We start from the raw sequence: 14,691 nt of genomic DNA, 5'->3' as shown, positions 1-14,691 counted from the left end.
GGGATGGGGTGAGCCCAGCCCGTGGTCCTGCCGGGGGCCATGTGTTGTTTATGGCCCCTGCAGCAGCGGATGTGCTCTTGCAGCATCCTTCCTGCAGCCGCAGCCCCGGTGCCTGCGGTCAGGGCGGGTGTTCCAGCCGGTGCAGCACAACGTGCCCCTGACACAGCCGCAACCTGCAGGCTCCCTGCAGCCCCCGAGAGCTCCACAGCATCGCTGGTGCTTGGAGGAGGCCCCCAGCACAAAGGCATTGAGCCAGGTCCTCAACCTCCTCCTCCTCTTACTGTGGAGCCCGTTTCCCAGTGTTGGGGTCCCTCTGTCACCTCTTGGTGCACTACGACCTGTTTCCCCATGGCCATGCCCACACCATGCCCGGGGTGGCCGCCAGCCCTTGGCACCAGGTTTGCATCACTTCTGCTTTCGGCACCCAGCTCAACCAAAGCCACCAGTGGGGCTGAGCCATCCGGGGAGCTCGCAGTGGGCACCGGGACACGAGGCAGGGGTGAAACACCCCTTTTGGGGGGCACCCCCATCCCCACCGCCCTGCCCAGCCCTTGGGGGCTGAGAGGGCACCTTGGACCCTGCACATGGCCCGGTCCTTGTGGCCCCGCTCCTGAGTGACGTCCTCCCCACGCAGGGCTCTGAAACCACAGCAGCTCTTCCGTGCTGCCTCCCCTTCCCCTCCCTGCACAGGCGGAGGTGCCCTCGGCGCCCCTCTGCTCCCGGCATCACCCAGCCTGGGGCTGGACCTGCTCCGGTGCTCGTGATTCCCGCTGGAGCCGCAGCTCCGGGTCCCACCGCGGCCCCCGGCAGAGGTGAGCGCCAATGGGGAGGTGCTGGGTTGGGGATGCTGCGGGTGCAGAGAGGCTCAGGGGTATGTGTGGGTCCCAGGGGTGCCGTGCTCCGTGCAGCGCTGGTCAGTGGGGTTTGCAGGAGGGGAGGGGGGATGTTCTGGGATGTGGGAGCCTAGCAGGGATGCTCGGTGCCAGGGGAGCGTTGATCCGTGTTTGGATGCGGTTGGTGCAGGACCGCAGGGCTGCTGCTGTCAGAGGGGGTATTGGTGACTGATGGATGTAAGGGGGGATTTGGGGTTGGGGGGGGTTTGCTGCCCCTCCAACCGCGGTGCAGATGCACAGGTTCATGGTGGCCTCATCCTCGGAACGCGGCACCAGCCCGGCCGGTGGAAGGGGACAATGGAGCACCCCAAAAACCCTGTGTGAACACCCCCCCCCGTGGTTTCATTTCTGCACGGGCGTCATCCTGCAACTGCCCCATCCTGCAGCAGGCGCCTCCATCGCGGCTCGTTTCCCATTTCCAGACACTCCACTTCCTTCTCAAGGCTTTCTTAGCAAGCACAGGGCCGGGGCTGAGCCCCGCAGGAGGAGCAGGAAGAGGCTGGGGTTCATCCGCCCCCCCCAGACCCACAGTCCCCTCTCTAGGAGGGGAGGAGGAGGCTTTGCTCAAGGGCAATCCCTCCTTGAGGCCATTTCCAGCCTGAATCCTGCTCAGCATCCTCCCGCCGGAGCGGGACCCGGTTTCACCTCCCCATCTCTTCCCCGCAGGTCCCATGGCGCCGTGTTCGGCAGTGCTGGTGCTGCTGGTGCTGAGCACCCTGCGAGCGTGCGGGGCCGCACCTCAGCACCAGGGTGTGCAATGGGTCTGGGGGGTGCAGGATGAGGCCCCGCTGCTCGCCCGTGGGAAGAGGGACGGTGTCGGGAAGCAGCTCGGTGCCTCCGCACCGGGACCTGGCCGCGGTGCCACCGCGATGCCCAGCAGCAACGAGACCGATTCCCTTGAGCCCAACCCGCTCATGGGCTCTACACCAGCACCAGCAGCACCCAGCGCCAGCCTGCACCGGGCACTGGTGATGCCAACCACAGCCGATCCCTTGGATGAGACCGATTCCCCTGAGCACGACCCATTGCAGAGCTCCGCACCATCACCAGCAGCACCCAGCACCAACGCCAGCCTGCACCAGGCACCAGCAGTGCCAACCACAGCCGATCCCCTGGATGAGACCGATACCCCCAAAGCCGACCCATTGCTGAGCTCTGCACCACCAGCAGCACCCAGCACCAACGCCAGCCTGCACTGGGCACTGGTGGTGCCAACCGCAGCCGATCCCTTGGATGAAACCGAATCCCCTGAGCCTGACACGCTGCTGCCAGCAGAGCCGGGCATACAGGCAGCACCCGAGAGGGGCATCACCACCATCCCCATCCACCTCGTGTCACCCAGCGAGGGGGCGACGGTGCCCATTGGCACAAACAGCAGCTCCTCCCCGGGGCCACGCTCAGCGACACCCCCAGCCCTCGGGGCCACCACCACCGGGTACAAGGGAGCCGGAGCCCGCCCTGTGCCCACCCATTGGGACTCGCAGCCATGGGGCACGGCGGAGCCGGCGCCCTGGGACCCCAGCGGGGTGATGGGCAAGTGCCTGCTGAGCATCCTGCTGCTGGCGCTGGTGGCCGCCACCTTCATGGTGTGCACGGCGGTGCTGGGGGCCCTGCTGTGGCGCCGGACGCGCACGGCTCGGCGCCGGCTCAGCCACACCGAGATGCTCTGCATCCCCTCGCTCACGCCCGACGGTGACGGCGCCACCAACGGCCCCCGGCTCGCCCTGGTCCGGCCCCCGAGGATGCTGCTGGATGGGGGCCCCGAGGCTGATGGCGACAATCTGACTCTGAGCAGCTTCCTGCCCGAGCACGCCTGAGCCTCGGGACCGGGTCCTGCATCCCAGAGCATCCTGAGCCTCGGGACCGGGTCCTGCATCCCAGAGCATCCTCAGCTGCAGGACCGGGTCCTGCGTCCCAGAGCATCCTGAGGCTCGGGACTGGGTCCTGCATCCAAGAGCATCCCGAGCCACAGGACCGGGTCCTGCATCCCAGAGCATCCTCAGCTGCAGGACCGGGTCCTGCGTCCCAGAGCATCCTGAGGCTCGGGACTGGGTCCTGCATCCAAGAGCATCCCGAGCCACAGGACCGGGTCCTGCATCCCAGAGCATCCTCAGCCGTGGGACCGGGTCCTGCATCCCAGAGCATCCTGAGCCTCGGGACCAGGTCCTGCATCCCAGAGCATCCTCAGCTGCAGGACCGGGTCCTGCATCCCAGAGCATCCTCAGCTGCAGGACTGGGTCCTGTATCCCAGAGCATCCTCAGCCGTGGGACCAGGTCCTGCATCCCAGAGCATCCTCAGCTGCGTGAGCGGACCCTGCATCCCAGAACATCCTATTTTAACATGGACCAGCATGGCGGGGAGCTGCTGTCCCCAGGATGAGCCCAGACCTTGAGGCCGACTCCATTAAAGCGTTGCCTGGACCTGATGGTCTATTCCTTGTGGGAACAGACCCCATCCTGCCCACATCCCTGCTGGAATCCCACTTCTCCATCCTCCTCCCCCCCGGCAGCAGCCCCAGGGAGCGGAAGTGAAACCCACATCCCACCCCATGCAGGGAGCAGACCCAGGGCTTGGGGACCACGGCCCTGGGGACCCAGCGTGGGGCTCGGCCTCGTGCCGCGGTGTGGGAGCGGAAAGGGTGGAGGTGCAGGGCGGAAATGCAGGGGGGGAGGACGGGATGGGGACGGGGGGGTCGTGGTGTAACGTGTTCCTGCGCTGCGGTCGCCTGCAGCGGGGCGGGGGGGACGCCTCCGGTGCTGTCACTGCTCATCGGTGGCTCCGTGCGCTGCTCGTCCCCATGAGCAAGCGGTGCTCACAGGCTCTCAGCCTCCTAGGGAGGTGCTGGCCAGGGCTGGCCCTGCCTGTGGCTGGGAGGGATGGGGAGAGTGAAGCCAAAGTGGCCACCAAGGGTCCCTCTGCCTTGCTGGTGCCTGGGGGCTGTGGGGCTTGGATTTGCTCCCAGGTCCCACCTCCCTCTCCTGTGTTGTTCACCCCTTGAGCCACCAACCTGATCCTTTCCTTGTGCCTGGTGCTGGGGGAGCCACCCAAGGGAGGAGAAATCAGCCAGGACTGTCTCTGTGCTGCCAGGCTCAGTGTCCCCGTGTCCCCAGACCTACCCATCCTGGTAAGGGATGCATCCCCCATTCCTGCATCCCCATCCCTGCATCCCCATGCTGCCTCAGTATCCCCATCCCTGCATCCCCATCCTGGCTCAGCGTCGCCATCCCTGCATCCCATCCCCGCTGTGGCCAGGCTCAGCATCCTCACCCTGCCTTCCCAGATTCAGCATCCCCATTCCTGCATCCCCATCCCCACATCCCCATCCCCACATCCCCATCCCCACATCCCCATCCCCACCCGAGCACTCCCCTTCACCCTCGATGCTCACAGCTCACACAGAGCAGCGAGGCTCCTCCGCACGCTCTCCAGGTCCCGCTGTGCCCCCAAGCTGAGCCCTGGGTGCGCAGCCCCCCTAAAGCCGCGTTCAGTGGTGGTCATCCCACACCCCCCGGCCCCATTCCCTGTTTACATTCCTGTTGTCCCGGGATTTGATCCATCTGGGGCTGAGCGGCCCCGCACCCTGCTGCAGATGCAAATGTTTATGGTGAGTCATTGCGGGTGGGGGGAGATCCGCAGCCGGTGGCTGGTTCCGGATGGGACATCCTGACCATGGGCGCCCTGCTCTGACCCCCCCCCCTCCCCATGTGGGTGCCAGTGCCGTGCCAAAAGCTGCCGTAGGAGTTCATGGATCGCCTCTAACGGGCACAAAGGTTTCTGTGCTTAAACCTCCATGCACATGGTGCAGGCTGGGGAATGGGAGCCCACAGGGACCGCTGTCACGCAGAGGTGAAGGGATGCTCCCATCATCCAGCTTCACCCCCACAGGGGCTCATCCAGCCCCGGTCCAAGGTGGGGATGAGGCTGCTGGATCCCGATGATGCGGATGGGTGCGTGTCAGAGGGATTGCTCCGCGCCCATCCAGCCCCGGTCCAAGGTGGGGATGAGGCTGCTGGATCCCGATGATGCGGATGGGTGCGTGTCAGAGGGATTGCTCCGCGCTCATCCAGCCCCGGTCCAAGGTGGGGATGAGGCTGCTCAGGTCCCATCTGCTGCCACCTCGCTGCCAGGGCCGTGTCCCAGCGGGTCCCTGGGCACCCGGGGCTGGGCATGGAGCAGGATCAGTCCCTGTAGGTGTCCCCCTGGCACGGCGCATCCCGGCGAAGCAAATTAGAAGCAGAGCAGGGCTGGGACGTCCCAAATTGCAGGTTTCGGGGCCGGGCCCTGCGGGACCCACGTTCCAGCGGCCCCAAATTACAGAGCGGGGCCGAGCCCTGCCCAGCGCCACGGGCAGAGCCCCCGCCCGCCGCAGGCTAAAACGGCAGCGGTAATGGTCGGGGTGCGCTGGCACCGGTGACCCCGCGGCTCCGGCACCGGCACAGCCCCGGGGCAGCGCGGCAGGGACCGGGAGCAGGGATGGGGACGGTGGGGACCATGGAGGAGGAGGGATGGGGAGCCTGGGCAGGGCGCGATGGAAACCGGGGATAAAGAGGGACGGGGATCCTCGAGATGGGAAGATGGGAACACTGGATGAGGTGGGATGGGGACCTTGGGCACGGAGGAGTAAGGACCCTGGGCACAGAGGAATAGGGACCTTGAGTAAGGAGGGATGGCAACTCTGGGCATAAAGGAATAGTAATCCTGGAGGAGGAAAGACGGGAAACCTGGATGAAGTGGGATGTGGACCCTGGATAAGGAGGGATAGGGACTGTGGATGAGATGGGATGGGGACCCTGGACAAGGAGGGATAGGGACTGTGGATGAGATGGGGACCCTGGATAAGGAGAGATAGGGACTGTGGATGAGGTGGGATGGGGACCCTGGACAAGGAGGGATAGGGACTGTGGATGAGATGGGATGGGGACCCTGGATAAGAAGGGATAGGGACTGTGGATGAGGTGGGATGGGGACCTTGGACATGGAGGGATTGGGCACTGTGGATGAGGTGGGATGGGGACCCTGGATGAGGAGGGATAGGGACTGTGGATGAGATGGGATGGGGACCCTGGACAAGGAGGGATAGGGACTGTGGATGAGGTGGGATGGGGACTTTGGACATGGAGGGATAGGGACTGTGGATGAGATGGAATGGGGACCCTGGACATGGAGGGATAGGGACTGTGGATGAGGTGGGATGGGGACCCTGGATGAGGAGGGATAGGGACTGTGGATGAGATGGGATGGGGACCCTGGACAAGGAGGGATAGGGACTGTGGATGAGGTGGGATGGGGACCCTGGATAAGGAGGGATAGGGACTGTGGATGAGGTGGGATGGGGACCCTGGACATGGAGGGATAGGGACTGTGGATGAGGTGGGATGGGGACTTTGGACATGGAGGGATAGGGACTGTGGATGAGATGGGATGGGGACCCTGGACAAGGAGGGATAGGGACTGTGGATGAGGTGGGATGGGGACCCTGGATAAGGAGGGATAGGGACTGTGGATGAGGTGGGATGGGGACCCTGGACATGGAGGGATAGGGACTGTGGATGAGGTGGGATGGGGACCCTGGATAAGGAGGGATAGGGACTGTGGATGAGGTGGGATGGGGACCTTGGACATGGAGGGATAGGGACTGTGGATGAGATGGGATGGGGACCCTGGATAAGGAGAGATAGGGACTGTGGATGAGATGGGATGGGGACCCTGGACATGGAGGGATAGGGACTGTGGATCAGGTGGCATGGCGACCCTGGATGAGGAGGACTGAGGACCATGGACATAGAGGAATAGGGACCTTGAGCAAGGAGTGATGGGGACCCTGGGCATGGAATAATAGTGTTCCTGGATGAGCAGGGGTGGGGACTGGGCAGGGTGGGATGGGTTCTGTGGACATGGAGGAATGGGGACCCTGGGCAAAGAGGCTCAGCCCAGCACCGGCATCGCTGGACACACAGAGGGGGAATCACGGCCCCATTGCCACCCGGGCTGCAGGAGCGCATCCGGCTGCCGCTGGCGCCGCTCCCCTTTCCCCCTTCCCTGCGAGATCCCAGCCCTGGCGGTTGGAAGCCGTTATTTCTGGGAGCCGCGATTCCCTTTGGCGCCGGCTCCCGGTGCCAGCGGCCGTGGGGACCGGCCCCGCCGTGCCCGCGGTCCCGGGGCGCTGGGGCTATGGCGGGGGGATGCGGCCCCGGTCCCCAAGGACAAACAGAGGCGAATAGCAGGAGGATGAGGTCACGCCGCGGCTGCAGCCTCTTGAGCAACTTCAGCCCTGAGGACACGGTGGGGGGCGCAGAGAGGGGACAGCGCCGGACCCCGGCGTGGAACCATCCCATGGGGTGGTTTTCTGCACCCCCTGCACTCCGAGGGGGCTGTTCCGGAGCATTTCCAGGCTGGGATGTTTAGGAAAGGGTCTGGAATCAAGGAGGGGGTTCCAAGCCCTGTTTGCCCCCACATCACACTGACAGCAAGACACCAAGCCTGAACCCCCCCTGCCAGACGTCGGGTGCTGCGTGCCCAGGCAGGGTTTGGGGGTGCAGGGATGGATCCAGCTCTGTGCTGGGGTGATGAGGGGTAGAGGAGCACAGCAAAAGGCAGTGAGGTGGGGGCCATGCTTGCTCCCAGCATGGCATCACTGGGAGCAACGGCATTTTGGGGGGTGCCAGGGAATGGGGCTTTATCTTCAGCCCCATGGACAAAACCACCGTTGCAACACCCCCCCCCAAGGCTGTGACCCCCATCCCCACTTGCACCCTAAAAGTGGCCCCTTCCAGCGGTGCTGTGGGGATGATGGGGGGCACTGGGGCTCCCCCCTTTATTCGCAAGGCAAAAGCCCATGAAGCCCCCCCCAGCCCCAGCTGGGTTTCATCTGGGAGGGGGCCGGGGGCCGCTGCCCCTCCCCGGCCTCCCACATTCCCTCCCCAAACCAGCCCTAATGAGAACAAGCTGGGCCCGGGCAGCACAGGAAGGGGAGGAGGAGAAGGAGAAGGAGGCGGCTCCATCCCGGAGGCAGCCGGAGGGGTGCGAGGTGAGCGGGACAGACCCCGTCCTCTCGGCTCCCTCCCTCCTGCCCGAGCCCTGCCTGCGGACGAGGTGAGATCCCACCGGCAGCACAAGCCTTGGGGTGGCTCGGAAGCAGGGTGCGGGATGCTCCGTGCTTAGGGAGCTGGGGTGAGCGCTGGGCATGGTCCCTGCGCTGGGATGCAGGATGGAGCTGGGCTCGGTTCGGGGGGTTCTGCGTCTGGGCAATGTGAGAACTGTGGATTTCCTGAGTGTTTGGGGAGCAGAGGGAAGTGGGAATTGCCTGTGCCCGGCCAAGCTGAAGGCAGGGACGTGCTGTGGGTCTGGGAGTGCATGAGGACGGCATGGGGATGGAGGGGCGGCAACAGGACCTGTGCTTGGCACTGATTTGGGCTTTGGGCAGCCCCTCTGTGGCTGTTAACATCTTGCTAATGGCAAGTTACTGCCTTCACCTTCCCGGGACCCCAGCGCAGCTGAGGGGCCCCTCTCTGCAATGGGGGAGGATGAAGGGGCTCATCCCGGCCCCCCAAACCCCTTGGTGCTGGTGCTGTAACTGCAGTGAGCCCGGGGGGGGGCGGTCCGGGGGCTCCTCCTGCCACTGCTGCCGCTTGTTTGCTCTGGTTTAACACAAACCAGACCCTGCAGCCGGGAAGGAGCCCAGGTTCCGATCCCCAGTGCTGGGATCCTTCCTGGTGGGGTTGGATTGGGCAAAACGGGAGGTGGTTGGGATTTAGGGGGCCTGAGGCTGGGGGCATTGTCCTGGGGAACCGGGTTGTGGGGCCAAGCTGGGGGGGGGGCTTTGGGAATGGCTCGATGGCATTATGTGACGCGGCACAGCTGGAATGCGCTGCTATCCCTTGGGAGTGTGCCGTGGTGGCCATGGGATGGTTGCACCCCACTTCCAAACCCCAATGGGGTGCAGGCTCATCCCAGCTCTTCGTTTTGGGCTGTGTGTGGGGACGGGAAACGCTTATCCCATGTCCTACAATGTGCACAGAGCAGAGCCAGCCCCATCCAGCACGGTGGGGGGATGGAGCTGTCCTGCACCCTGACGCTCGGGCCAGGGACCCCCTCTGCTCGCTGCACCCCAGCTCCAGATCTGCCCCTTTGCAATGGCTCTGGAGGATCCCAAGCCCCAGCCCATCACTGGGATCAAACTGCCACCAGCCTATTTTTAGCCACGCTCCAGCTGGGAATCGTTTGTAACGGTCTGTGTTGGGATGAGCCGTTGGGAAATGCCTCTTGCACCGCGGCTGCCCCTCTGCAGCGCCGCCTGCCTCAGAGTTTCCACTGCAAACCTCCATGTGTCAGGAATTCTCTAACCGGCCGCCGTCTGAAGCCGGCTGTTGGCAGCGGCCCCCAGGCTTGAGCAATGCAACTCAGCTGCTTTCCATCTATTTTTGTAGCGCTCTGTTGCAAAACAAACGCAGCCCCTTGCTCGGCGGCGGGGAGAGGAGGCTGGGATGGAGGGCTGCGTTCCTTAAAGGAATCCCGATGGGTGAACAACGGAGCCGGGGCTCGGATGCTTGCGCCTGTCCCTCGCGATGGGTCCTGCTCCATCGGGGTGTTAACGTGTCGCCCTCCCCTCTGCATCCCACAGGACACTGCTTGAGCACCATGGCGATGGGTGCGTGGCTGATGATGATGGTGATGGTGGTGGTGGTGGTGGTGGCCCCGGCCCGCTCAGCAGCACCCCGGCACATTGCGGTGCTGCCCGACGCCGGGGGCAGCGGGGATGGTGAGGAGGTCTCTGCTGCGCCACCCATCCTCTACGTGACATTGGGGACCGGCCCGACCGCGGGGGACGTGGTGGGGACCACGGTGACCAACAGCTCGGCGCCGCGTGGCGTGCTGGACAGGCTGGTGGCCTTCTTCAAGGAGTACCTGCTGCTGGTGGTGGTGGTGGGCTCGCTGGCCTTCGTCCTCCTCTTCATCATCTGCGCCGCCGTCATCGTCCGGCAGAAGCACAAGGCGTCCGCGTACTACCCCTCGTCCTTCCCTAAGAAGAAGTACGTGGATGAGCGGGACAAGGTGGGGGGACCCCGTGCCTTCAATGAGGTGCCTGATAAAGACCCCGGTGCTGAGGAGCAGCTCGACTGTGGGCAGCAGCTGCAGGCAGACATCCTCGCTGCGGCCCAGAGCCTCAAATCCCCCCCCAAGGCACCGCTGGCCAACGGGGGCCAGGGGGAGAAGAGCCCAGCCCATAAGGAGGAAGAGGAAGGAGGCAAGAAGGTGAGGGATGAGCAGCCCCCTCCCCAAACCCCATGTGCTGAGGATGGAGCCCCCGATGCACCCCGGGATGGTCCCACAGCCCCTGCTGGCAACTAGGGCAGGGACCCGGTCCTGGGTGATCCCGGGATCCCCGTGGACACGCGATGGACATGGTGGTGCTTTGCTGCTCCGTGTGTACGTGGTGGCTCAAGGAAGCCCCGATGAAGTCCCTGCTCCCTTCCTGACCCCTCGGCAAAGCCCTGGGGGTCTCTGGTGCTTCTCCATCAGTCCCATTGCTCCAGCTGCCCAAGGGGCTTCCGTCCCCCCCAGCTCCAGCTCGTTCCCCCCCTTGAGCTCGCTCCTAAATGTTCTTTTACTACTTAGAAGCATCCTGATGTGATCCAGGAGCTGATCCCTCTGGATGGAGGTGCGGGACCATGGCTGGGGTGGGGGGGGGAATCTGTGCAGCTCCCTCTGTACCCCCAAGGATCAGGGCAGGGACTCACCCCGACCTTGGGCACCATGGTCTGGCTTTGCTGGTGGCTGTGGCGACCTTGGCCATCCTTGCCCACCTAAAGGGAGAGGATTTAGTGGTAAAGACCCATCCTTTGATCTCAGTGCCCCAGCGCTGTGACAGCCCAGAGCCCAGCTGGATCTTTGCCTCCTTAACCCCTTCAGCTAATAATAAAGACCTTTCCTACGCAGATTCTCCTCTCCTGTGTGTTTGTGCAGCTCGGCCAAGGCGCAGTCCCTGCCTCTGCTCCATCAGGGCTCTCCTTGGATCGTACTGGTGCTGGGGTGCAGCCGGTTGTGGCCCACGTGTGCCCCCCAGAGCCTGGAAGGCACCACCAGTGCTGTGGGGTGAAGCCCTGGGAGCCAGGGACCAGCTCTTATCACCCATGGTATCTGTCCCCTGACGTGCTGATTCTGGGAAACTCTTATCTCCTGCCCCACAGGCAAGGGTGGGGGAGCTGCGGTGCTTGGCACTGGGACAGGGCTGCAGCAGGGAGGGCAACGTGGGGTGAAGGAGGGGTTTCTGCCTCCAAAGCAGCACATCCCTGTATCCCACAGGGCAGCTGGGGATGTCCCCGATGTCCCAGCATCAGGATAACCCCTGTGGAAGGGTGTGTGTTTTGTCACAGGGCTCTCACAGGCACAATGAGCTGATTCTGCCCCGAAGTGGATGTGGGTGGCTGAAGTTTCCCTCAGTTTCTTTTGGTTTTGGACTGGAAAACCACAGGACCGTTCCCAGGGAATGAGGCACATTCCTGCTGCAGGAGACAAGGCCACCATGGGGTTGCTGAACTGAGGTAAGGACAGGCTTGTGAGAGACAAAGCACAGCAGCAGCAGCCCCTGGCCGGTGCTGCACTGAAACAAAGCTGTGGACAGAGACAGCAAAATGAGCTGCTCGTTATTACATGTGGTTTTCCATGTTTTTAACTAAGATGTCATCAAATTCCAGCCTGGTTTGGGTTGAAGGGACCTTGAAGCTCATCCACTTCCATCCCCTGCTATGGGCAGGGACCCCTTCCACTAGAGCAGCTTGCTCCAAGCCCCTGTGTCCAACGTGGCCTTAAGCTGGTGGTTTTGGGGTGTTTTAATATCTCCAGAGCAGGTAAAGCTTTTAAATGTGTTTTAGACACAGACAAAGCACAGCAGCAGCAGCCCCTGGCCTGTGCTGCACTGAAACAAAGCTGTGGACAGACAGCAAAATGAGCTGCTCGTTATTACATGTGGTTTTCCATGTTTTTAACTAAGATGTCATCAAATTCCAGCCTGGTTTGGGTTGAAGGGACCTTGAAGCTCATCCACTTCCATCCCCTGCTATGGGCAGGGACCCCTTCCACTAGAGCAGCTTGCTCCAAGCCCCTGTGTCCAACGTGGCCTTAAGCCGGTGGTTTTGGGGTGTTTTGGTATCTCCAGAGCAGGTAAAGCTTTTAAATGTGTTTTCTGTTTGTTTTGGGAAGCTAAGGAATGCTCCTCTGGACCACGAGCAGCCACCACCAGAAGGCAGAGCTGAGCACGCAGAGCAGAGTTTAACCCACAAATCCTTCAAAGGCTGTGCGCTCGCAGGGGGACAGCTCAGACACTGGGAATAGGCTGGGAAAGCTCAGCAGGGATGTAAAGGCATTCCCAGAGGGCACAGACCGACCCTGCCAGCCCAGAGAAGAGGAACTTGCACTGAGATTGCGAAATGAAACTCAGACACCGCTGTAGTCTGTGGCAGATGAACCACCCCGTGTTTGTACACACAGACCTCCAGTTCTTACAGAAAGAATAAGACCAAGGCAACGTTTCCCATTAATTCCAGTGAAATATTAGGCAAAACTCTACATCTTCCAAAGGAAAAAGTGCAGCCCTTCGAGTACCGGAACAGGAGGAATTTCCCTCCGGGGTGAGCAGCCTTCTTCACTCCCCCAAAGGGAGCTGTGACAGGAGAGAGGCTGCTGAACCCCCCACCTCCATCGTGCGAGCACAAGAGTGGCCGTCCACACACCTCCAGCGACACGTTGTGCGTAAGTTGTGCGTATCTTACAGCTTGCTTTAGTAGTGAGCAAGATCCTACTAATCTAAAGTAATTGCACTGCAAAAGGAAGTGGAACGAGAACAAGCTTCACAGTCAGTTCAGGCGTTGTTTGCTTTCTTCTCTGACACTTCTTTCTTTGAATCCTGCTTCAACTTGTAGTCGGCCAAGGCAGCCTTGATGGCGTCTTCAGCCAGCACTAAAACCAAAACAAGTGTTTCAAGGACAGGAGAAAGGCATTTCAAACAAAATGTGCTGTAAGAACAGCACTGCAGGCAGCACCAGTCCGAACGTGAACGTTCGCTATCAGGCTGCTGAGCTGCAGGCTCCACAAGACGGGAGACATCTGAAAGCTCATAGAATGACCCCGAAACCACAAGTTTCCCTCATGGCCACATTCAGAAGCCTTTGTTCTATTCCCCCAGTTTCCCTCTCAAATACAAGCCAGTGTTTGAACCCTCACCAGTTGGTCCTTTACTTACTGGAGCAGTGCAGTTTGACAGGAGGAAGGCAGAGCTCTTTAGCAATATCCGTGTTCTTGATTTTCAAGGCTTCATCAACCTGAAATGCAATCAGTGAGTGGTCAGTGGCCAGGTAAGCTAGACCACCAGCTACAAAGGCATTTGCTCAGAGTGCTTTAATGCTTTAACACCTCAAAGCCAACAGAATCCACAAGGAAGAAGATCACAGAATAGTTAGGGTTGGAAAGGACCTTAAGATCATCCAGCTCCAACCCCCCTGCCACTGGCAGGGACGCCTCACACTAAACCATGGCACCCAAGGCTTCATCCAACCTGGCCTTGAAAAGATCCCAAGTAACAGTAGGTATGCTGGAATCAAGGAACATCCCAGTGGTGGGAATGAACCAAAGAACACCAGTGTGAGACTGATGCCAGATGGGCAGCTTTAAGTCTCTTTGTCTTCTATCATAACAGGGAAGTGAATTTCTTGTCTGACAGAAAGGGAGCTCTAAAGATGATCTGTAATTACACCTTCTCCCAGCACCTGCAATCAGGGTGTTTCTCTTGTTGCATAAGACACAAATGACTTCTGTGCAGATTAATGGGTATTCTTGGAAAAGGCAACTACTGCCCTAGAAGTCAGGCCACTGACAGGGTCACCAGTCCCTGCTTCCTAAGCTACCGCACGCAGTCAGTACTGGGATCCCCAGCCGCTGTTTCGTACAGCCCCAACACAGGCAGCTCCGAAGGCTTTCCCTGCTGTCACCCCTGCCTCCAGCAGGCACTTCCTCACCGTTTTCCCTTTGACCCACTCCGTTGCCAGTGAACTCGATGCAATCGCTGAGCCACAACCGAAGGTTTTGAAACGGGCGTCCACGATCCTCCCGTTCTCATCCACTTCCACCTGTGAGAGAGTTGATGGTACCTCAGCATCTAGCTCAGCACCACCGGGCACCCCAGAGAACGCCCCTCACTGACCCAGCGCCCTCGGGAGCCGGACGGGGCCTGCAGGGCCCCAGGGGACGTTTGAGGGCGGGGAGGGGAGGGCAAAGCCTCGCTGCACCCCTAAGGGGATAGGGCACGGAGCTGGACCTCACACCAGCCCTCGGTACCCCCGTCCCCGGTGCCAACCTGCAGCTTCATGACATCTCCACACGCCGGGGCGCCCACCAGGCCGGTGCCCACGTTCTTGGCGTTGCGGTCGAGGGAGCCGACATTGCGCGGGTTCTCGTAGTGATCCACCACCTGCGGGGACACCGCGTCAGCCAACGGCCTGTCCCTGCCTCCCCGTACATCCCCCCCCCGCCCCGGGGCTCTGTGGCCCCTCGGCCCTCACCTTCTTGTGGTAGCCCAGCCTGGCCGCCTCCGCCCCGCGGCCCGGCCGCAGCAGCGCCGACGCCACCGCCCTCAGCGCCGCCATCTTGCACCTGGAAGGGGCGGGGCCCCGCCGCGCCCTTATATAGCCTCGCACGCTGAGGCCACGCCCCCCCCGCGCGCCGTGGCCACGCCTCCCACTCCCCGCTGCAGGCTCAGGCCTGGCGCTGCCGCGACTTCGCCCCTAGCGCGGTGGAAAGGAGGCG

The 14,691-nt window shown here is 62.1% G+C and overlaps 3 protein-coding genes across 3 annotated transcripts; 2 read left to right on the top strand and 1 right to left on the bottom strand.

The window, feature by feature from the left end:
* The first annotated feature begins 568 nt into the window (after window positions 1-568).
* SELPLG (selectin P ligand) lies at window positions 569-3,211 on the top strand. The gene is made up of 2 exons (XM_062615210.1): window positions 569-812; window positions 1,560-3,211. Exon 2 carries the CDS (start codon window positions 1,565-1,567, stop codon window positions 2,708-2,710), a length of 1,146 nt encoding a protein of 381 aa, XP_062471194.1. The 5' UTR covers window positions 569-812; window positions 1,560-1,564; the 3' UTR covers window positions 2,711-3,211.
* Window positions 3,212-9,516: 6,305 nt separating this feature from the next.
* TMEM119 (transmembrane protein 119) lies at window positions 9,517-10,266 on the top strand. The gene has a single exon (XM_062615198.1). The coding sequence runs from the start codon at window positions 9,532-9,534 to the stop codon at window positions 10,240-10,242; it is 711 nt and encodes a 236-aa protein (XP_062471182.1). The 5' UTR covers window positions 9,517-9,531; the 3' UTR covers window positions 10,243-10,266.
* A 2,074-nt stretch (window positions 10,267-12,340) lies between these two features.
* On the bottom strand, window positions 12,341-14,602 carry ISCU (iron-sulfur cluster assembly enzyme). The gene is made up of 5 exons (XM_062615184.1): window positions 14,448-14,602; window positions 14,243-14,356; window positions 13,905-14,015; window positions 13,133-13,211; window positions 12,341-12,849 (listed from the first exon to the last, which is right to left on the bottom strand). The coding sequence occupies exons 1-5, from the start codon at window positions 14,529-14,531 to the stop codon at window positions 12,752-12,754; spliced, it is 486 nt and encodes a 161-aa protein (XP_062471168.1). The 5' UTR covers window positions 14,532-14,602; the 3' UTR covers window positions 12,341-12,751.
* Window positions 14,603-14,691: the final 89 nt, after the last annotated feature.

This window comes from Pezoporus occidentalis, unplaced genomic scaffold, assembly GCF_034315485.1.
Source record: "Pezoporus occidentalis ecotype Australia unplaced genomic scaffold, CSIRO_AGI_Poc_V1 ctg102, whole genome shotgun sequence".
Classification (NCBI taxonomy): Eukaryota; Metazoa; Chordata; class Aves; order Psittaciformes; family Psittacidae; genus Pezoporus; species Pezoporus occidentalis.
Note: the sequence above shows the minus strand (reverse complement) of the source record. Positions and strands in the feature narration are given on the sequence as shown.

Bases quoted from the DNA above. Each gene is read 5' to 3' on its own strand.
- SELPLG (XM_062615210.1), top strand. From the start codon at position 1,565: ATGGCGCCGTGTTCGGCAGTGCTGGTGCTGCTGGTGCTGAGCACCCTG.
- TMEM119 (XM_062615198.1), top strand. From the start codon at position 9,532: ATGGCGATGGGTGCGTGGCTGATGATGATGGTGATGGTGGTGGTGGTG.
- ISCU (XM_062615184.1), bottom strand. From the start codon at position 14,531: ATGGCGGCGCTGAGGGCGGTGGCGTCGGCGCTGCTGCGGCCGGGCCGC. The intron at 14,357-14,447 runs GTGAGGGCCGAG...GTGTCCCCGCAG, and splicing joins GGCTGGGCTACCACAAGAAG to GTGGTGGATCACTACGAGAA. The intron at 13,212-13,904 runs GTGAGGAAGTGC...ATTGCATTTCAG, and splicing joins AGTGGGTCAAAGGGAAAACG to GTTGATGAAGCCTTGAAAAT.